Consider the following 23,224-nt stretch of genomic DNA (forward strand, 5'->3'; position numbering starts at 1 on the left):
ACTCTGGGAGACGGGCATGTTTCTGAGCCTTGGAAGGATGCCGAGGCTAGAATGCTGCCTCAGCCCCTCACCTGTTCCACACCCCTGCCTCAGCCTTCTTCATCTGTCTACCTTAACTGCCTATCTTCCTGAGAAATAGATAATGGGCACACTCCTTAGGAGTTGCCCTTCATTTAACTTTAAGTTCTGTTACATAACCCATATGAAGTGTGTATTGTGGGAAGGTCCTATTACAGACGAGGAAATGAACCCCAAAGAGGACAGTGAATCGGCTAAGGATCTGGCCACACACAGTGAGTTCTAGGAAGTGACTCGCATCCTACTTCCTCACATCTCCAGTCCTACTTGCCTTAGAATCTGATTTGTCCTTTTCTCCCTGTCCCTGACGTCATCTTGCCTGTTGGTCACAAATGCATGTTGTCCCTGCCACCCAGAAAGCACACTCCTTCAGCCTCTACTGTCAACAGGTATTTAGAAAGGCAGACACACAGCCTAACTGTTCCCAGGCTTCTTCACCTTCGTTTCATGTGAGTGGGGACAGGCTGTGAAAGGTGAGAAATTTACCAGACCTGGGGGGTTCCTCAGCTGAGGATTGTATGTGTGTCTGCCGTTGATGACTGGTTTCAGATAGCATATAGATGGCTCCTGGTGTAGGCCTCAGACCACTTCTTCCAAAGCAAAAAGGCAAGGGTGGGATGTTCCCATACCTAGAATTCACTTTATAAATACTTACTTAGCAACAGTACTGCTTTATCCATGTCCTTCTCAAAGTCTCTCTCTTCTCCCTATTCTATTAAAAAAAAGTCACAGCTACAATTGCCAGATAAAGAAATAACCATTTTATCGTGCATCTCAGACTACGCCATGGGGATGTCACAATGCCAAGGAGCCTCATATAAAAACTGGAGGATGGGGGTGGGGCAGCAGAGTCGGGTAGCAGCATCCAGAGCTGGTTTACCCAGCCCTGGCCTTGGAGGAATACCACTTTTGCCTTGTGACAAGAACAGTGGAGAGTGGTTCAGGTAGGATGCGGACCTTCTGGCCAGTTTCCTGGGTCCTTTGTGGCCCAAGTGTGTTGAGCTATGTCAGCCCTCTGCCAGCTCTTTGTATTTGAGACAGTTTGGAGCTGGACAAGTCCAACGAAGCTCTTTTTCTGTGGCTGTGGAATCCTTTGGCCTTGGCAGTGGTTCGAGCCTGTGGTCTGATTCACCTGGTAACAGCCTGCAGAACCCTGGGAGGATCATCTTAGGGGAGCTAGATACCCTCCTTCTTGGGATAGTGTCCATCAAACGAGTAAGCAGTCTGGACCCAACTGCCCCTGGATGGAGTTCCTGGCTCAGCATTCTCTGAAGGGACAGCTCCCCTCCTTTCTTTGTCTGGGGCGGGCCTTGGAGGGGGCCATATCTTCCCTGGTTCTGAACTAAGTCTACCAGAGGATCAGTGGGCCCAGCTGGGCAGCTGTGGGGACCCTTGGTCAGCTCAGCTTTCGTCCACATCAGAGACAGCCTGCCCAAGATTATCCCTGCATTTGAATGTGGTTCCAGCATCTCACTTGGTTTTGGCTGCCTCTTCAGATGGACAGTGAGCAGAGACCTTGGATGGGGGCCAAGGGTGTTGACCCTCTTCGTGAGGGAGCCAGCGCTAGGAGGCACAAACCACAGGGCCAGAGGAGAGTTTGTGCAGGCCCGAGCCCATATTCGGAAGCCTGGATTTTGCATTCATACCACCCAATAGCAAAGGGCTTGGGATTTCAGAGTCCCCAAGGGGATCTCAGAGCTGAAGACATCAAACCTGGAGTCCTGGACATGGGAGCAGCTTGGAGACCATGCTGGGAAGTTCCTCTGAGTATTGGTCACCCAACTGAGAAGCAGTTGGGTCTGTGTGTGTCCTGTGTACTAAACACTTGGTAGGTTCTTAACAGTTTGACTAGTGCATTGGGCCAGGCACCAGCTATTGATGTCCCTTGGGAATCTTTTGTCCTTATTCAAGGCCTCTGAGACCTTAGGTCTTAGATGTGGGGGTGCCTTAGATTCTGAGAACTCATTAATCAGCCTTTAACTGTTCCCCTTCTTGCCTCAGCCACTTAGCCCTCTGCAACCATATGGGTTCCAGCCTAGCCTGTGGTCTCTGGCTCCTACTGCCTCCCTGTACCCATTGCTCAGGCGCAAGGAGACCTGTCATATCTCTGTCTTTGGATACAGGGGCTAAGGACTAGCTCTGCCTCTGCTAAGGTCTTGTGAGGCTGAGGCTGACAGGCATGACTACCTGCTGCAAAGAGGGTGTGTGCCTCTGTATTTGTTCCCAGGATAGCTGTGGTCACCAAGGGAGATAGATATCCCAGGACAGGGCCTGGTGCATAGTGTTTGCTCAATAAATTTTGTTAAGTGAGTGAGATACCGCAGGGTGGGATCTCTGCACAGCCCTTCCCTGTCTCTGTGTGACATTTCCATTCTCAGCATCACAGAGGATAGCACTGTGAGGGTGACTCACATGGGGATGTGACTTGCTAGGCCCAAGCTAGGATCTGATCCAGGATGACAGCCCTATCCTGCCTAGGAGGGCCTAGGAGGAGCAGTTTCCCTTTCCAAGGAGGAGACTGAGGAGGAGGGCCTCAGGTGGGCTTCTTTTCCCACTTCACGTGTGTGCCTACCTGGAATCTAGCTGCTCATGGGAGGGCTGAGAGGAGCCCTTAGCCTTGGACCTGGTACCTGTCCATTCCCTTTCCAGGCTCAGATTACCAGTGGTCCCCATGTATGTGTGGGGTGCAGAGGTGCAAGTTCCTTTATTGCCGGTGATAGAAATTCCACCAAGATGGAACCTGCTGTCCCTGCCATAGGGCCACCTGTTTCCCTGGATGGTGGGTCCACAGTCACTCCTTGTTACCCACTTTTTAGTCTACATGTAGAAAAATAGACACAACAGCTGAGTAGTCAGCAGTGGTCATTGTGGACAGCCCGAGGCATAAACAAAGTCCCTTTGGTCAGTGGCAGCCACGTGTAAAGGCTCAGGCTTGGGGAGCCCCTTGGTGGTGCCCTTGGGGTTGCCTGCCTATTTTTGGCAATAAATAACTTGAGGACCCGAAAACCAAACCAAACAAAAAAAATAAAAATACAACCAGTATCTCTTGGGGTAGGTGGTGGGAGACTGTTTAAATTATTGGCCTTCCCCGGGCCACGCAGGTGGTGCTGGGCACTGCTGGGCACATCACCGGCATGTGTGCATCTCCACGAGCCGCTGGCACTGTCGGCACTTGACGAAGCAGCACCAGTGGAACCTGCAGCCGCAGCGCTCGGCCAACTCCACCTGTGCTGTATGGAAGCCACGGCCGCAACACAGCAGCTCGCAGCCATCAATGGCCTTGGATGTCTTGTTGCATGTGCGGCCTCTCGTGCCCAGCACACCACTGCGTATGTCCTGCTCACAGAAGTCTGGACTGGGCTCCAGGTACACCAGGTCCTCATCCGTATGTGGCTTGAACTGTGCATTTCGTGGCACCAGTGCCCGGGAGGAGCCCACACGACGTGGCTCCACCTCTGTGGCACCATCAAACTTCTCCTTTAGTGCGTGGCCCACCTGGCGGAAGGGCGGCACAGCTCGCCAGCACGTCTTTACCTCACAGGAGCCCGACACCCCGTGGCACTTGCACTCCACCCGCATGTGTGTCAAGATGGCCTGTCAGGGAGGAGGCAAGAGGGATGGTCAGGGACAGTAGGGGTAGGGGAGGGACCTCTGGGGACCAATACACGGACATACTGCATAACAGGACCCCAAGGCTGATGCAGAATCGAGGGGTTCACTGTCGTGCCTCCTTTGTATAAACACTAGCTGGGTGCTGCACTGAGCTGGCAAGCAGTGCTGAGGACAGACCAAGGTGTCCCTGTACTTGAGGCACCTGGAGTTGCTGGAGTCACAGTGAAGGGCAGTGTTCTCGGAAGCATTTGAGTGACAGGTGACATGATGGGAGCACAGTGCTGTGCTAGGTCTCCAGAGCCTTTGGGAAGTAAGATGGTGTCAGATGTGTGGGTGGACGAGAGGGTTCAGTCCTGAGGCAGGACTGGGTCCATTCAGATAGGTATGAACAAGGCCACTTACACTGCTGTATGACACCTACTCCCCCCACTCCCAGCCCTTGGCCTACAGAGGTGCCTGGTGACGTGAGCCTTCCCAGAGTAGCTGTAGGGCTATTTTAGGGACTCTGCCTATGCAGTCCTACCCCAGTGCCAATGGGATGGGTGCCACTCTACCTTCCTGCCGGCCTCGTTGTTGTGAAGGTTCATGAGCGCCCTGCTGGAAGAGGCCCCCTTGCTTCTCTCCCGTACGTCCACAAAGGACTGTGAGAAGGCTACGCCATAGGCGATGTTGTCCGAGCATCCTGACCACTGGAAGCCTGGTGTACGGAGGGCATAGAGAGTGCTGGGGTGAGTTTGGGCCTGGGCTTAGGCCCCTGCTCTCCCCTTGGAACATCTGTGCTTACCCTGTGGACTGACCCCATGCACTGTCCGGTCACAGCCGCACTTTTCCAGCTCTCCACTGCTGCACGCCCTTGTTACCGCAAAGGCCACACCTGCTGAAGAGATGGCGTACACAAAGGCCGCCTCCCGAGTCCCTGTGCAAGGCAGAGGGAGAGAAAGGCTAGGCCCTAGGGCACCACATCTGCACTTTCTTTGCATAAAGAAAGAGGTATAAGACGGCTGCCGAATGCTGGATGCCAAGGAGGGGCAAGGCAGGTGGAAAGCCTACATGCCAAGCACACAGTAGGTTCTTGTCACTGAACCCCCTTCACACGTGAGGACCAGTGAGGCAGGAGCTATGGTCATCCTCATTTTACAGAGGCTTGCCAGCTTGTCACACAGCACGTGGCAGAACCAGCAGACAGCCTGGCTTCAGGGCCCGATCGTTCATCTGTTCTCACAAGCTCCTCCAGAAGGCAAACGATAGTCGTGTAATTCTGTGACAGTCTGGGGAAGTGATGACTACAGTTCCGTGAAGGGGCACAGCCACACTGCGGTGGTTGAATTATTCACCAGGCTTTAAGTTTCCCCACTTGTGACCCTGACTGAGCTCTTTCTCTGAGGTGGGGCCTGCAGCTCACAATGTCTCCTGCTTCTTTGAGACTTGAAGAACAAACTATGGTATTGGCAGCTCCTAGCACTCAGCCCCTCTTGCTGACTGGGAGTGGGGGTTACAGTGGGTTGTACACAAGTCCTCTGCCCCTGCCAGCTTGATCTGTCCCCAGTGTCTAGAGACTAGCCAGCAGGTTCCTGGAGGGGAAGTTTCTCGTCCCCGTCCCACAGCCAGGAGGTGATGGGAGCAAGCCTCTGCAACACAGGTCTGCCGGCCTCTGCAGTGGTTGTATCTCCTGCCCACAGCTGCTCAGCAATTCTATTTTGGTGCCGGCCCTCCTCCCTTGCCTGAATGGATGTTTTTATCCTCCTAGGAACTGTGCCTGGGGGTGTAGCTTCTGTAGAGTCTCTTTCTCAGGGTGAGCTGGGGCAGTGTGTGAGCAGAGCGCGCATGCTGGCTGGGTGTGTGACCAGACAGTGGGTCTTACTCCTGTCCGAGACCCTGTGAAGGCCTCTGTGTGCTGTGACTGTCCTTCTGTCTCTTGATGTAGGGTCTGTGTCCACAAGAGTGGTGGGGCAGGCTTTGGCCCCTTGGTTGGCAATTACCTCTGCGACACCCAGGCTTGTGCTCCCAGCTGCCCTGGGGAGCAGTCACCATGGTCAGATGAGAACAGTCCCCTCCACTGTGCTCGTCTGTGGACAGAGGCAGCCCAGCCTGGGCTCTGGAGTAGGAGGCAGCTCAGCCCCCAACACTCGGGACACCCTGTTCTCCGTGCAGTCCTGAAACAGGGAGTACCACCCACCATTCCTTTCCACTGCCCACTCTCTGCTTGGCCATTTTGGGCCTGCACAGAGGGGCTTGGCTGGAGCAATGGAGCCTCGACAGTCTGGGATGGAACCTTCTCCAAGCTAATTGAGGTTAATAGCAGGCTCATGTTGGTTGGTTTTATGCTGTGGCCGCCCAAAGAGAGACAACTTCAGTTTCTGGTATTTCTGGTATTTCCAGGCCTGAACCAGCACAAATCTTTGCCCCAAAGACCAAGGGGGAAGGGAAGTCCCAGGAGGTAAGGCTGATGGGACTGGTGGGTGGCTTTAACTCTCTGCCCTTGGAGGTCCTATGCTCCTTTAGCTGCTTGGGAAGTCCTTGCCCATTTCTGGCTCCCACTCACCTCTGCCCCCTAGTGCCAGTGGTCTTGGGGTTACTAATCTCCCTGTGGGGTTGCTCAGGAGACCACTGCCTCGGTCTCTAAACATCTGTCTTCTTGGACTGAGGTCACCATAATGTCTTCATTTTCCGAGTGACTGAGGAAGAGGCTCTCCGAGACCATAATAACCAAAGCTCTAGCTCACAGACAGCCTACTGTGTGCAGGCCTCGTCTGAGCACTCAGCTCATTAGTTGAGGTGTTTCCCCCCCAATTCGATAGGAATGGATACGCGTCCTCACCTTACACAGAGAAGCGAGGCACTGAGCCACCAGTGTTACCCAGCTAGGATGTGGAGTAGCCAGAACTCATCCTTTTCTTACTGACCCTGGGTTCCAGCCATTTGACTCTAGTAGTGTGTATAGCTTTCCAGGTACCCAGGCTGGAGCCTCTGTTTCTGGAGGAAGACATTGCAGGGCCCAATTTCCTCAAAAGTGCATTGAGGTGGGTCTGGGAGTGTTGTGGTGGGGTGTCCTGGGGAGGTGGTGGATACTTCACCCTGATCATGCTGTAGCTGCAGGAGGGAGACATCTTTGCCTGCTCCCGTCCTGGGCCAGAGGAGAGCATAACTCTATAGTGCCCACCCTGCTGTCTTCTTCCCTCTCTACCCTGCCGTCTGCCCTTCCCACACCCACGACTTCCTTCTGCTTCTTTTCTTCCCAGACTACCCCAAGTTTTGGCTCCACGGATCTGGCCTCAATGCTATCTTCTCTGAGGGGCAAATGCTGCCTGGGGTTGGTGGTTTAAAGCAATCATATAGGTCCAATAGCCATTATTTCTGAGGACCCCTGTATAAAGGGGACTTTCCGGGTACTGACCAGGACTCAGCAATCTTAGATTGATCCCTTGGAAACATAAGGCTTGTCAGGGTTCTGCAGCAGCAATGGCAGAATGGGAGCTGGAGAGGAGCCTGCCTGACTCAAGGCCCGAGAGCACGTCACAGTGACATCTCTCCAGATGGTGGGAGGGAAGCCAATCCAGCAGAAAGGAGCTGGAACTGAGGAAGAACTGGCTGAGGTTGAGCTGGGTTGGCGGGGAGGCCCTGGGTGTGGTGACCTTTGGGCACGAGGTAGATGTCCCGATGGAGGCCAGGGAATGGGCACAGCTCCATCGTTGCCCTATGTACACTCCAGATATCTCAGCAGGTGGGCCCTCGGTTTGTCCCCACTTTCTAGGAAGGACATTGAGTTATAGAGAGGGCACGGACCTTGCCCAAGTTCTCATAGCTGGCAGGACTTGGATCTGGGTCATCACCACCCTTGGCTCCCTCAGACTTCTCAGCTGTGACTTGGGAATGACATAAACTCAGAGCTGTGTGAGGATGATCTGGGCTGGATAGCACAGGATAGGCCAACACACAACACTCCTTTCTTCACTGGCCACCGTCTGGACCCAAAGGGGGATCTTTTCTGTCCCCTTATATTCCTGAGGTCACTTCCCTAACCAGGTAACTCATGAATGTGGACACCTGCTGAGTTCCCCTCCTGAGACTGGGGCAAGAGGCCTTCCAGACTGGTTGTCACTGCTGAAGTGACTGAGGTCCCTGTGAGGCTCGCAGGTCAGGGACTGTATAGTTACTGCATAAGCCACTGAATGTCAACAACAGCCCTGAGAGTTAAGCATGAGACAGGTAAGGACCCGGAGGAATGAAGTCACCTGCCCTAAGTTTGCCTGTCTCTGCTGTCCTTCAATTCATGGGCCTCTAAAGCCAGTCCTGTGTTCCCAGCAGTGAGTCCCTTTCCCCCGGCTCCGCGGAGACTGACCAGGTAAGTGCGTTCCAAGAGTTTCACTAGCGAAGAAAACCAGATACAAAGTGGAGGAAGGTGGGTGTGTGCGATGAGCTCAGACTTATCCCCCAGACATGGCTGGTGCCTGCCTGTTGTGATTGGCCTGGTCTTAGGATGCCTTGATTTAGCCCCAAGGGGACAGGATGCTTGTCCAGGCCACTTGGACTTTAGAGCTCCAGAACAGCTTCCATTTGGCCTGGCAGGGTTCTTGTGTCCCCATAACTTGCTGATAGGGCTAGTCCCTTCCTTGGCTCCTGCCCCCAGACGGGAAAGGCAGACTATTCCACAGGGTCCTGAGGTCCCCTCCTAGCTTCAGGCTGGCACTCACCGATCATGTCCTCCCTTTCCTTGTCTTGATGAGCTGCCCATCACTAGCTGACACTACTGACTGTCCTCCATGCCAGGTTTCGGGGTATGCTAGGAGGCAGGCACTTGAGCCAACCCTGTTGCTTGGGGATGCAGTGATGATGAAGGGGGCGTGGGCAGGGAGTTGTTAGGCTTCAGTGTGAAGGTATAAAGACGCAGGGTGAGCACACTTGATTTCCATAAAAAAGGATATCTAGATACATAGTAGAGAATCAGCTATATTAAAGGATCCAGTGACTCTAATAATGAATATCTAGGAATTGCATCCTGCAACATGGAATCATATCAAAACAAAAAAATGCAAAATATACCCCCTTTAAAAAATATAGAGCCTGGGCCGGGCAGTGGTGGCGCACGCCTTTAATCCCAGCACTCGGGAGGCAGAGGCAGGTGGATCTCTGTGAGTTCGAGACCAGCCTGGTCTACAAGAGCTAGTTCCAGGACAGGCTCCAAAACCACAGAGAAACCCTGTCTCGAAAAACCAAAAAAAGAAAAAAAAAAAGAAAAAAAATATAGAGCCTGGTTTAGGCCTGTAAGTCATCCCAGCCCTTGGGAGGCAGTGGCAGAAGTTCAAGTTCAAGGCCAGCCTGGGCTACCTAGCAAGTTCAAGGCTAGCCTGCCTGTGTTACCTAACAACATCTTCAAAGAAACAACACTAGAGAGGCATAAATCCCAGAGGGACAGACTGGGGCAGAAGGAAGGCGGGGCTAGGTGGGGGCTGCTTAGCTGGTAGAGAAATGGTTGAGCATTTTGGGGGGGACACAGCATATGTGACTCCATCATAAGAAGCACACTGATTTATCTGTCAGTCTCTCTAGAGCAGTAGTTCTCACCCTATGGGTTGTGACCCTTTTGGGGTCACCTATCAAATATCTTGCATATCAGATATTTACATTACAATTCATAACAGTAGCAAAATTATAGTTATGAAGTAGCAATGAAATCATTTTATGGGTGGGGTCACTACAACACGAGGAACTGTGTTAAAGGGTCGCAGCGTTGGGAAGGATGAGGACTGCTGCTCTAGAGGATACATCCACAGTGTGAGAGGGGTTTCCGGAGAGCAGCACTATAGGAAAGCTGGCTCTGGGGCCTCCCTAGTGCAGCTCTGGGCCCTGGGCAGCAGTGCCATCCCCGCCGTGAGGCTTCACCACTGGACTGCTCATTGGGCATCTGTCTCTTTCTCAGAACAGCACAGTTCAGCAATGCCAAGTGTGCTCATGCCTGCCAGCCCCTGCCAGCTCTCAGGAGAATGGCTTCCAAATTTCAATCACAGTTGGTTTCCAACAGCATCCAAATGCTTTGCCACGAGCCTAGCAGCCGGGACTGGCCAGGCCCACAGGTGCCAAGACAAAGGTTGGCCCAGGCAGCCTCTTCCTGCAGCTCGAGCGACTCAAAGAGCCCCGTTGACTTGCTGTCAGCGTTGTCAGCTCTGCGCTCAGGAGGTGGAGAGGCAGCTGGCTTTGAGCATTCCCACTGAGGACAGGGGTTTGACCTCAGTGCCTCAAGGAACCCTCCAGTTCCACAGAACCTCTCTGCTGGGCCCTCGCTCACCTGCATTTAGCCTAATGCCCTCTCATGTTACCCGTCTCAGCTGGTCCCTGATCTTGGGAAAACCTTTCCGAGCACCCAGTATTGGCCAGGGGAGACCTCCAGTTTCCTTTCCCATTGTTGTGTTTATTGGCTGTGACGGTGCAGAGCCCGCCTGGGCACACATTCAGACCCTGCCATTCTCTGCTTCTGTGACCCCGGGCAAATCACTTAACTGCCTTGTGCCTCCAGTTCTGTACTTGCTACACGGACACCCGACTCAGAGGCAAATGAGTTAGATATAGTGTGTCCTACAGTCCTTAAAACAGTGCCTGGCCCATGGTCAGTGCTGCAGGTGTGGGAGCTGCCTCTGTTGTGCAGCTGCGGACAATCTGGTCCCTGCTGGACTGTGAGCCCTAGGACAGGAGCCTGTCACACGCGGAAGCTCACAGATGGGTTCCAGGACCCGAGGCTAGACGCAAAAGTGAAGTCTGATTCTGTTCCTGTCCTTTGAAGAGCCTGGGCAGGTCAGTCCCGTCCCTTTGCTGAGCCTCAGTTTCTCCCTCTGGAAATAAGGGCCAGCTTACTGGACCAACTGCACTTTCGAGTGCTTTGTGGACCACAGAACACTGCCTCGCCTCCCCTGGGTCATCCCCTATCTAGTGCCCTCAGTTGCATTCTTTATTTCCTTGCTCAGGCCCTGGGCTGCTTCTGCCCCTGAACCCTTTAGATGTGCCTGGCCCTAGAAGTGTCATTCCCCAGACCACCTAGGCCCCCAGAATGCCCTCCTCACCTTGCGTCACCACCTTCCCGAAGACAGGCAGGGAGTCCAGCGTGGAGCAGTTCCAGCGCCGATTCCGGAATTGGTATTGGCACTCCTCGATGGCCAGCTGGGCGCCACGGCGCACTGAGTCCATCACCTCTAGGTTCCGCTTGCACATCTGCACCTGCCTTTGGATCAGACCTTTGAGCTTCTCGCACGTCTCCTCTTCGGAGATGCTTCCCACCGATGACAGCTTGGCCAGGTACCTGGGGGCAGGGGTTGGATGTGATGCACAGCTATCCTGATGTCCGCTCTTCTCTCTCTGTACTCAGGGCTCTTGGGGGCCGCCTCATCTCCTGGTCTGGGGACCAGCCTGCCTCCCCCAGCTCTCGGAAAAGTGGTCAGTATGTGAAGCCTGACGTGGGGCTTGAAGCAAAAAGCAGGAACTTGTCCTGTTTACTGAATGAGGGAGCAACCGAATAGGAAAGCACACAGAAAGTCTTATATGGGGAGGTTATACCGTCAGGATGAGAGTTAAGTTTTATGGAACCTAGTTAGACCTGGGCAAAGCACTTTACATTATTTCATTTAGTCCTCTCGGCGAGTCAGAGTCTTCATTTTGTAAAACATTGGTTGATTGTGTGTGTGTGTGAGTGTGTATATGAGTGTATGTGTGTTTAAGTGTGTGTATATTTGTGTTGTGCATGTGCACACTTGTATGCACATCCCTGTAAGGTTAGAAGTTGGCTTTGGGTGTTCCTAAGGAGCTAGCCACCCTTTCAACTTTTCCAGCTTTTTTTTACATAGCCAAGGAGAACCTGGAACACCTGATCCTCCTGCGCCCACCTCTCCCATTACAGGCATGCAGCATCACACCTGGCTGGCATGCTGCTGGAGCCTTTTATGCATGCCAGGCAGATCCTCCACCAATTGAGTCACATCCCCAGCCTGAGCCCCCATTTAAAAGTGAAGAAAGTTGAGGCAAAGGGAAGTTGTTGCCTTGTGTCCAAGGTCCACAGCTGCTGAGGGGTAGAGCTTGGTTCTGTGTGACTTTAGAGACTGAGAGCTTGGGCAGCAGCTGCTGGGAATGAGGTTCGCTCAAACAAAGCCTGCTGGGGGAGGTGTAATCTGGGCCTCTCTGTCCCTAGTAGCATCCGAGTTTTGCTGGAGTCCCAGAAGACCCAGCCCAGGACGTCTCTGTCTGCACCGCGCTCTGGGCTCCCAGAGGACCCCTCGCCCCCGACCCGCTATGGCTGTATGGTTGAGTCTAACTTTCCTTATCCATACTGGAGTCATGGCTTCTATTCCAGGCAAGGTCTGCTAATGCACCTCGCTCAGCTGGGTGCATCTCAGGAGTGGGCCAAAGGAGATGGGCAGTCTCAAAGCCAAACTGACCACCCTCCCTTGGCATTCACTCCTGGTCTCCCAGGGCCCCTTTCAGCTGTCACAGCGTCTCTAACAGGCCTGGCTTTTTACACATGTGTTCTGGAACTCAAACTCAGGTTCTCATGCTCGCTCAGCCTGCTCTTTGCTGACTGAGCTATCTCCCTAGGTCCTGGGTGTGCACGGACTAGCAGCCCTCTGGCCAATCGTGCAGGAACCTGAGTCTCTTGGAAAGAAGAGAGGGTGGGAGAAAGGAAAGAAAAGGAGTAAGGGTCAGGAGAAGGGAACATCTGGAAGTGGCAAACCTGGCTTCAGCCCCGCCTGGGTGTTCCTTGCTTCCGTTGCCATGTGAAGGGGGGGGGTCTCCTACGGAACCACACCCTTAAGTCACTCTTGGCCTGCAGGGGGCGCCAAGAGCTCAGCTACTGGCGGTGGGCCAGGACTGTTCGGGAGGCCACTGTGTCTTTCCTTGAAGGGTCAAGAAGTTGAACCTACCACTGGATATTTTCCTGTCCTCATTCAAGCTAGGACTCTCAGAGAAGGGTGGAGACCCCATTCCCTCCAAGATTTGGGGGCACATATCTTTTTGGGGGCACATATCTTATCTAACCTTATCTAGACCTCTTTTCTCCCTCGCTTTAGCTAAGCAGGTCAGGTCTGGCTGGATTGGGCCCTGCCTCATCGCTGGTGAAGGGAGGCATTCAGGGGCTGATGTCTCCAGCCACAAGGAATAGGCAGGGAGGTCTGGCTATGGGCACAGCGAGCTAGCTGGAAATCTGTGTGAGCCTTCCCACTATCAGAGTTTGAGTTCTCCTTCTGTTGGCAGAAGAGGGCCTGCTGGTCCCATGCCACCGAACGGGAGCGATGGACTCGAGGAACTGAGCATTCCTCCCTTGGGCTCTGAATGTAATAGGGAGACAGGCCGAAATGACAGTGGCAGGGACACTGCCCGGCTGCCATAGCTGTGAGTCACTGGGACAGCGTCCAGGAAGATGATGAGAAACTGCCTCCAGCGGCACCAGTGCCCACCTCCCAGTCCTGCCTTTACTTGACACAACAGCTGCCCCTCCCATGTTTGGGAGGCCTTGCCATCTCTGCTCCTGCTTTCTGAGACCCCAGGGGTTTGTTTGGCAAGTGCCCGAGCTGGCATAGGCCAAAGAGGGTTGGCACCCCAGTCCTCGGTAGCCTTGGTCTGTCCTCATTCTGCTCGCTTGTCCTGGAGCCTGGCCGGTACCTGACCTCACTTCACAGATGAACCAAGCAAACTGAGGTGGAGTGTCTAGCAGCAAACAGCTCTGGGCTCTCAGCTCTCCCCTGTCTCTGGCTGTGGATTTGCCCCACTGGACGGCAGGAGAGCTGACTCCTCAGGCTGCAGCTCTTTGGGCACGGCACACAGAAGGTATTCAGTAATGTTTGCAGCTTGGCTAGGGGACTTTGTCCTGATGCCCTCCTACCCCCGTGGCAGAGTATATAAGGGAAGGAAGAACAGGGGTGAAGAGAGGAAGATGGGGGCAGCCTTGTGGTCCTGCCTAGTGCCCTACAGTGGCTCAACCTTTCCCCCAGAGACACGTGTGCCATTCACTGACCCGGGAGCTGGGTCGGGCTCAAATATCGACTGCACAAGCATTTCTGGGAGAGGCAGAGCCAGGGCCTGATGGCTGTCGGCTGCCCCTGGGCCGGCTGTCTAAGGCTGATCATCCCTGCTTTTCCCGGCCTGTTACGCTGCCCCTGTTTAGGCTTCTTCCTGCTGTTGCCGAGCACAGGTTTAGCAATTTGCCACCTGCTGCCCTGGCCACCCAGGACTCCAGCCACGGCCGTGCCATCGATCAGGTTACCCCACCAGTCCAGGGTGCAGGCTGCAGCCGCTGGCCAGTTTGTGCCCAGTTTCTCGAATGGGGCCTGTAGGTCTTGCAGGCTCCTCCCAGGAGGCCCTCCCCTCCGTGCCTGCAGCCTGCGAGGAGGAGGCCGGAGGGCCCTGGCCCTGCCAGGGAGATCAGATCCTCTCGGCCACCTGCTGTTTTCATTAGAAACTAAAATTAGCTGGGCTTGTCCCAAGCTTTTCCAGGTTTGCTTGCCTTTTTAAACAAAATATACAAAATCAGAGAGGCTAATCCACACCTCTGTGGCTCTTCCCCGGGGGCACTCCCTGGACTCTAGAGGAGAGGGGCCGGGAAGGAGCGACCATGGTGGGGAGCCAAGCAGGTCAGTGGCACTGGTCCGGGCCCTACGGTGTCCAGGTGGGGGCTGGGACACCAGCCCAGGCCTCTCTGCCCCCTCCCTTTGGCCTCCCTGTCTGCCCAGGCCACATTTAGAGCCTCCTCAGGAGTAGTTGTGCCCTCCATACCAGAGAGGAAGGAAGCCAAGTTGGCAGGAGGGGGTACCCGAAGAGAACAGTGTATAAGCAGGAGCGACTCTCAGCTAGTGGATATAGCTAGGTGGAAGCAGGGGCCACAGCCTCCATCTGGGGCCGTGCTTTTAGGGAATGGAAGGAGTGTGCAGCCCCCAGGACCCTTGCTACACAACCAACCACTCAAACCACCCACTGCTTCTTTAACCAGTTTGAGTGCCTGCGGTACTGACCACCACTGTGACCCTGTCCCAAGACCCCTGTCTCTTCTCTGGGCAAGCAGTGTGTTTGGGGGCTGGGTAAACAATTCAGGTCAGACTCGTATCTCTGTGTCACTCAAGGCAAGTTAGTGAACATCCAGGAGCCTTGGCCTCAATGTGCTCCTCTGTAAAATGGGGAGATCAGTTGTTCTTACCGTAGAAGATAGAAATGAACTAAACACACCCCAGGCGGAAGTACCGGGAAGCTTCTAACCTCCTCTGTGGCCCTTCCCACCCTCCTCACACTGCACCCTCTGCTGCATCCAGCTGGGCCTGTGGTACTCTGTGCTGGGCTGTCTTTGTTGGGGCCTTCTCCACTCTCATGAAGCCAGGCTCTGGCCTCATTTCGGGCATGCGCCCACAGGGGAATGAATGACGGATCACTTTGGTACGATTCGAACAGTAGATTTTGGAATCTCCAAGTGCATTTGCAGAGACAGAGAACAGGTCCCCAGTGCTTCCAGCTCATCTGTGGGGCACTCCCAGGACCAGGGGTGAAGTGTGGTGTGGAGGAAATGTCTCCACAGGGAGATTAAGAGCTGGGGACTCTCTTGTCCAGTGTAAACTCACGTGTGCCAAGGGAGCGAGGAGACTGTCTGGGGAGGGACATCTGTCACCTGTGTCATCACTTAGGTCCATGCTTCTGCATAACCATGCCACTACAGAGCAGAGCATCCCTGCCCCTGACCCCTGCTCTCCAGAAGGCACTAAGGCTTCAAGGCTTGGACTCAAGCTGGTCACTGGGGCTCAGGACTTGAAACGAGCTATTCTGGTCCCCAAGCCTGGGAGCTGGCTGCTTGGGCTCCAAAGATGGCCTGGGGCTCCAAGGGTAGGACCACCCAGTGTCATCAGACACTGACCTAAGCAAGGTGGTCTGATTCTTCCCTGGACGGCTCCTTCCAGAGACCTGTACCTACCGCAGGAGACTTGGAGTATTGTTAGGAGTGAAGGATGCCGAGGTAGTGGCTGTCCCTATGGTTACACAGTGTTATCTGTGGTCTCTGTAGCTACTGAAGTCACCAGATGGAGGTACCACCACTGGCTGAATCCTGGAGGGCAGTCAGTGTGGACTGGCCAGCACCGGAGACACTCCTGGTGTTCTGTCTTGCCTCCCTCCCACCTGACAGGACTCTGAATGCCAAGGCCAACTGGAGTAGGCCCCGTGTTTGTTTTCTAAGTTGGAGAGAAATGCTGACCTTCTCTGGGGTCCACACTTCCTGATTTCTAGGATCCCTAACTCCTCTTACCCACGACCCTCAGAAGACTCAGCATGCTAGGCAAGCATTCTACCACTGTGCTATACCCCCTCCCCCTTTAAAGACAGTGCCGTGTAGCCCAGGCTGGCCCTGAGCTCCTGATCCTGCCACTTCTATCTCTTGAGTGAGCATTTTGCTCCGGAGGGCCCCAAGTCCGTCCTTCTAACTGAGGAGATTGGTTTCCGCTCCCAATTGCCATACTTCATCTTCCAGAGGAGCAAGGAGCTGACTTGGGGGCCAACAGGGAGCCACTAAGATGTGAACCTGGATGGCCCCCTACTCTACAAGGATGTAAATGTGTTTTTTTTCTTCTCTCCCTGAGTCAGGTGTCTTCCTGGAGTGAGTGGATGTTATGTTTAATGTGCCCCATGACCCTACCTTACCTCTAATTTGGCAGCAGAGACTCCCCTCCCCGCAATTCTTCTCCCTATATCCCTAGAGCTCCCCATGGTCCCCTGGCCACTGACAACATTGAAATATGGTTCCCAGATGGCTGGGGGATCCTGAAGATGGGGAGTGAGGAGAGATGAGTAAATCCCCAAGGAGAATTTCAGCACAGCCCGGCCGCAGCCAGGGTCCTCCAACCCAATCTTCCTCCCCTGCCCCAGTTCTCCTTCATCAGCTATGGGACAAGCTTTGGCTGGAGTTCCAGCTTTCCTATGAAAATACTGTAGGCTCTGAGTTTAGCATAGACAGTACTGATGACAATAGGTGCCCGACATGTTTTTAAGGGGCGAGCCCATCGCTCCCTTTTATGGTAGCTCAGGGTCCCTGAGGTCTTCCCCAACAGTGATGTCTATGATTCCTCCTTAAAGCCGGGGTTGCCAGGGCAGTGAGGCACCCATGACTCAGGAGGGAGTGCTCTGCTATCTCCTGCTTTGGGAAAGAAACTCCTGGGAACTCATCCGAGGATTGTAGGACTGCTGGGGGAGGATGGGGGGGGGGTGGAGGGGTAGGGGTGAGGGGTATGGGGGGTGGAATAGAGTCCCCGCAGGTCAGAGGCTCCTCTGGGCATCAGCAATCCCCTGCAGAGAGCAGGTCCCTGCATGGTTCCCCATGAGTTACTGGGGTGGGAGAAACCTCCCTATGACAAGGGCAGGATGTGTCTTTCCCCCTTCCCTCCCCCTCTCTCCTACTCTCTGTGAGGACCAAGTCCCTTCCAGGAGCTGTAGGGGTTCTGACTTGGAGGGGAACCTTTAAAACATAGCTCAACTTCCAGTTTGCCAGAAAATGGGGGAGGCAGAGAGGGGCTACGGGAGAAGGGGGACTGGTGGGGTCACAGCAGGGAGTGAGCTTCCCCTCGGGCTGGCTGAATCACCACCGAAGATGTAGCTCCGAACTCAGAGATAAAACCTGGCAGCTCTTGTGGAAATCTGGGAAGCAACTGTGGGTCCTGGCTCAGCTCCGCCTCCCAGCTGCTCGCAGAGCAAACCAGGAGCACCTCTTGCAGGCTAGATGGGAGCAGAGGGGTGACCGGTGGGGCCAGAGAAGGGTGCTGTCACCCTTGCCAGCAGCTCCCTGATCAATCTGTGCCTGGTTGGCTCAGCCCAGAGCCCTTCCTCCCCCAGGAAGGAATGGGGAGGCAGAGGCTTGGTGCAAAGGCTCAGCTTCCCTGAGCGAGCGAGTGCACCCACAGGGCCCTAGTTGGGCGAGTTTCAACAGGTTTGGGGAGCACTGTCTTGTCAGATGCTTGCTGAGTTGCTCAATGGCTAATCCAGGGTGGAGGGAAGAAAAGTCAAACCGTAGCAGACAGCTGGGTCCCGGCTGCCGCCTGAGCAAACCCCTCAGGCAGAGCCTGGTCCTGCCTCCCCCTGTGTGGAGGGGTGGGAAAGATCGAGGCTGGCAGGCTGGCCCGGGAGGCTTCGCTCTAGCCCTAGGAAGAGCACAGCCTGCAGATCTGCCCCACTGCGGGCCTTTCAGCATCACCTGAGTCCGAGGAAAGTGCAACTGAGCCCTCCCTTTACTGATCCACTGATGACTGAGCACTCATAGCCTGGCAGGTATGTGCCAGGCACTAGGGGGACACTCAGAGGTCTGTGTGCCATTGCCTTGACCTCGCAAGCATCAGAAGACATATAATCATGCCACGTGGAGTAGATAGGGGTTGCAGTTACATATATCAGAACATATATATATATATCAGAATATGTGGTCTTGGTTCAGGCCCTACTTCCTCCAGATCTCTAAGGGGGAGCTGGAGCCCACCCACACACCTCTGCTCTGGGAGGGGAGGGAAGAAGTTAGGATAGTGTGTGTAAGGTGCCTGGAACATCCGTTCACCAGGTTGTGCAGGGGGGAGCCCTACCCCACTTGTGGGACTCATTTGATGATGTCTGTAGATACTGGTCACCAGCTGGCACAGGGTGAAGTGTTGTTACCGATTTCTAGGACAGAGGCTTCATATACTGCTAAAGGCCCCAGGGGGTCAAGGACAGACCTATCAAAAAAAAAATATCCACAATACCATGGCGGGGAGGGTCTGAGTATATAAACTGTAAAGTCTTAGTGTGTGTTAGTGACTGTGACTCACAGTCATGGGAGAGGTTCCAAGGACATGGGCTTTTACTATTTCAGGGGGGAAGGAGGGGGCCAATGAGACATTCCTGGGGGCTCTACCCATGCCTGGACTGGCGAGTCACACCTCACTTCGCCTGTAGCCTGGGAAGTCATACATCCCTGCTGGGCAAACAGGCATGTGTGAGCTTGGAGCTTGGCTCGGGGAGGCGCACCTGTGAGGACTTGGAGCTGGTAAGGTACTTGACGCCTCCCTTCTATTCCCCCCGGTGGCACTGGAGTGTGTTTCCGGTAACACCCCTCTGGCCAGCAGGATGCCCACAAGCCGGGCTAGATCTCCTGGCTCTGGGAGGCTACCGATGAGCAGGCAGGGGGCAGCCTGGCTCCCATCTAACGTTCTAGGACCCAGACAACACTGTTCGGGACAGATGGAGCTTGGGAGCGCCGTAAGTACCCAGTCTTTGCATCATCCTATAGACAAAGACACAGTTCTGAGGCTCAGTGACAGCAGTACCCTGCCTCTGGCAGCTGCCAGGGCCCCCATTTCTATCAGCATGCCTGGCTTTGTGCCTTGCATGTCGCACGCATGGGCTTACTCCTCCTGAACTCCACTGAGAGCCATATGCACCCATGGACACTACTTTACAGATGAGGGGCAAGGCACTAGTCCAGGGCCCTTCAGCGGGGTAGTGGCAGAGCTGGGGTAGAAACCCTGGGCTCTGAGCCACTCTGTGGACCTGACTTGGACTACAGTGGGGGGTCCTTATTTTACTCACTGGGGTTCTGCTAACGTCCCTGCTCAACACATCACTTTGCTCTTCCCAGAGAACACACACTAGTACCTCAGTCTTTCTGTCTTCAACTCTGCCTAGTTCTTCCACTTGGGGTTCAGAACAAGCCCAGAGGGAGGAAATAGCCCCCTCAAGGCCACCCAACATGTAGTGTAGAGCTGTGACCGGAACCCCTGGTGTAGCCTTGGTACTGGGGCATGACTCAGACGTAGCAGGGCAGTTCCTTGAGGGTCAAGTACAAGTCTTCTACCTTGAACTGTGTACCCCCCATTCCTTCTTCATTGGTGGGAGCTGCACACATTGCCACCTACTCTAGATACCAGACATCAGCCTCATAAACAGCATCCAGCTCCTCTGGGCTTGCCCAGCCTCTGGCTTCGCAGCTTTTCCAGCTCTAGTGTCTGCAGGCAGAGGGCTTCTCCATAAGGTTGATGCCCAGAGACATCAGATAGCATGGACTCTGCAATCAGCTATCAACCCACCCTGGATGGAAGCCTGCCTCTAGGTGAGGGAACACCCAGGCCTAGTCCCCGGAGCACATGCTGCCAGCTATTTCTTTTGGGGCCAAGCCTGCAGCTTGACTCATCCCCTTTTCCTATTTATATTTATTTGTGCATATGTGCACGTGTTTGGAAGTCAGAGGACAACTTATAGGAGTTGATCCTCTCCTACCATGTGGATTATAGGGATGGAACTCAGATTGGCAGGCTTGGCAGCAAGTGTCTTTACCCACTGAGCCATCTCAATGGCCCTTGGTTCACCCTTGAATAGACAGTGTCACCGCCATGCCTGAATGGACAGCTGCTAACCCCAAACTGCTGCTTCTGGAGGCTGACTTGGGCTGGACAGCTCTGCCATTTACTAGATAAGTAGCTCTGGGGGGGCCTCTGTGACCCTCAGTCTTCTCATCTGTAAAATGGGGTTTCAATGCAGTGAGGATTCAGATGGCACAGTGGGTGATGAAGGTTAATAAGTCATTCTCCAGTCTCCAGGCCGAGTCTGGCTCTGTGATAGCCACAGCTGCAGCTCCACTCTGCACTGGAGCATGCCCACTGTCCTGCCCATTCCAGCTGTGGCTTCTCCTGTGTTCTTTGACCCAGACCCAAGCTGCTGGGAGGCTAGACTGGGGCACCTGTTTCCCTAGAGGCTGGTGCAGTTTCTGGCTGAGGATGGAGGTGTTTAGATACAAGGCACTGATCCCAGTTTTGGGGGCGTGTGCCTGGGGTCCTCTCCAGTTTGGTAGGATCCTGGGAAGCCCCTTCTTCTTCTCCGAGTTGTGTAAAAAGACCCCTGGCTTGAAGCCCCGATGGAACAGGAGTGAACTGGGTTGTCTAGAGCCAGGCTGCATGGCAACTGGAGCCATCACAGTTACAGAGAACAGGTTTGCCAACCTCTCCAACCCCAGGCCTCCCCTCTTCACCCACCCCCCACAGTGCAGGCAGGCTCAAGGCTCAAGAACGGAGCTCTGGAATTCCCCATGCTTTGCAAGACCTGAAGCTGAGGCTGCCTCCCCGGCTGGGACCAGGGCGTGGTGGACATGGCTGGAGGCGGGTGGCAATTCTACCTGGGTCAACTTCGGGACAGCCTCAGGCAAGGAGTAGGTGATCATAGTCTGGGGAAACTAAAGCATCTGGGTTCAGTCTTCAGCTCCGAGTCTGGTAAGTAGCTCCCTTCCCTGGGCCTCAGTTTCCTCACCTATAAAGGGAGCTAAAAAGCCAGGAGCTCCCGACGGCCTTTCTCTGGCAGCTGTCTGTGTTTGCTGCAGGCCTGGCTCACACACTCCAGTTCCCACTTGCTTCTTCAGCTTGTTTGGTAGTGCTTGGTGCTGGGCAGCTCAGACCCCCTTCTATTTCCCGCTGATGTTCACGCTGTTTTACAGCCACCCATCTCTAAGAGGCAGCTTCTTCAAGTCCAAAGTAGTTCCTTTCCTGCAATCCAGATCTGCAACCCAGGCCCCACTTGGGGGGTGTGTGTGGAGCACAGTCTGTAAGAAGTGGAGGGGGTGGTGGCTGTGCCCTGGTTTCTGTCCACTCTGCCACTGCCCCTCAAGTGTTAATCAAATTAAGACTCCAAGAAAAACAAAGGCTCTGCAGCCACTTTGGGCCTCGGAGTCGCTAGCTCTCTGAACAGCTGGGAGAATTCCACATCACCTCAGTCTCCCAAGCTCTGGGTGGCTCTGACCCCAACGAACACACTCCTTTCCAGTCTACAGGGCCCTGGCTGGCCACAATGACCTCATAGCAACAGCCATTGGACACTCAGGGCGATTTCATGGGAGATATTTGTTCTTTGGTCTTGATGCAGAGAGAATTTTTCCTTTCCCACTGTCTCCATGGAAACCCCAGCTACACTGTTGGCTATCCCCCCCTTCCCACCTCATGCTTTTCAGATCAATACTGGAGCTTGGCTCCCCACTGGCTGCCCACAGTGGAAGGCGGCAGCGCTCTGAGCAGGAGAACTTGGGGCCAGGGTTAAGCCAGGGCCATGGGGAAGTGTCACTGAGGAGGGATGAAGGAGCCTAAGGTCTAGTTCCTTATTCTCTTAATCACTAGCTCATCTCTTTAGCTATCCTCTTCTTTCCCAGGGATCCTCCGGAGCACCCAGTAAAGGAAAAACACACAGGTCACCAGCGGTTACCACCCCCTTCCTTCTTAGGCAAGACCCTTAGAGGTGGATGGGGGCTGTTGCCTTCTTTATTAAAGGTTGGAAGAAGTTTCTTCTTGCCTAAGGGAACAGTGAGGTCCTGTCAGAGCCAGCCTGCGGGCTCTCAGAGGCTCGGCGCCCGGTCCTCGCCTTCTACGCCTGGCTCCCGCCCCCCAAGCAGAAACAGGTCCCTGCACGCCTCCAGCCCAATCCGCAGCGCGGCGCGGCTCAGCGCGGGGAGCTCGCGACTAGACTCCTTGGTATTAACCTGCTATTATGCCCGGGACTCCTTCCCTGCAGTGGGCTTCCTCGCGACTTGTCTGCGTGCCGGATTGCGTCCCACACCGGTCCGGGGACACCGCCCCGCGCTCGCAACCTCTTGCGCCCTCGAGCACTCAGGGCCGCCTCCGGGTGCAGACACGCTGCCAGCCTTGCTGCCCCGGGTCAGGAAGGAATTCTGACCCGGGGCAGCAGGGGTCCCGGGACCTCCAGAGGGTAGCCCAGATAGTGGTGGTGGCCAGCAGAACAAACCGGCGGGAGCGCGAGCCTTGGGTCCCGCGGCCGAGACACCTGCCGGGAGCCCCCTGTGCCCGCTGCCCCAGGGTCCGCCCCACCCGCCCGGTCCCCGGCCGGACTTACAGCCAGTTGCTCGCGGCGGCAGAGAACACGGCGAAGACGAGGAGTCGCAGCGACCGCAGGCACGAGCGGGGGCTCATGGTGTCTCGGGCGCCCGGCCCCGGGCAGCGTCAGTGAGGTTCCCGTCGGGGCGGCAGGTGGGCGCCGCGCGGACGGGCTGGGGCGCCGGGCCGGGGCGCGCGGCGGGGCTCAGCCTCCCAGCAGCCGGCCGCGCCGCCCGCTGCTGCGCCCGCTGCCCGGCGGACCCGACTGTCAGCGCCGCCCCAGAGCCGGGATGCGGCGGCAGCGGCGGAGGCGGGCGGGCGGCCGGCGGGGCGGGCCGGGGGCGGGCCGAGGATGGGGTTACCTGGGCGGGTCCAGCAGCGCGGGACACCCCCCCTAACGGGGGCGGGCCTGAGCCCGCGGGACTGGGCTTCTCCTGGGGGGCCTCCCCGGCCCAGCGCCCGGGCGCCCTCGGAGCCCCAGCCCGCTGCAGGCACGCCTGGCCGCACGCCGCCCAGTTGGGCCGAGCTAGAGGCGCGGCGACCCAGCTGCTGGGTCCCCGCCCGGGGCCTTAGGGACGGGCGGGCACAGCTCCCCCAGCCCGCCGCTGCGGGCACTGCAGCGCCGCCCTAGCCGCGCCCCGCGGCCCCCCGCCGGCGCCTGGGAGCCGGGATCCCCGGTCGACCCCGGCGGAGCCACC

At 55.5% G+C, this 23,224-nt stretch overlaps 1 protein-coding gene across 1 annotated transcript; it reads right to left on the bottom strand.

The window, feature by feature from the left end:
* Positions 1-822: 822 nt before the first annotated feature.
* Wnt4 (Wnt family member 4) lies at positions 823-23,224 on the bottom strand. Its single transcript, XM_041652990.1, has 5 exons — positions 22,546-23,224; positions 10,743-10,978; positions 4,475-4,606; positions 4,245-4,387; positions 823-3,672 (listed from the first exon to the last, which is right to left on the bottom strand). Exons 1-5 carry the CDS (start codon positions 22,620-22,622, stop codon positions 3,205-3,207), a joined length of 1,056 nt encoding a protein of 351 aa, XP_041508924.1. The 5' UTR covers positions 22,623-23,224; the 3' UTR covers positions 823-3,204.

The sequence above is a fragment of the Microtus oregoni genome, unplaced genomic scaffold (genome assembly GCF_018167655.1).
Source record: "Microtus oregoni isolate MIOR12 unplaced genomic scaffold, Mior012 000005F_ref0000423, whole genome shotgun sequence".
NCBI classification, from domain to species: domain Eukaryota; kingdom Metazoa; phylum Chordata; class Mammalia; order Rodentia; family Cricetidae; genus Microtus; species Microtus oregoni.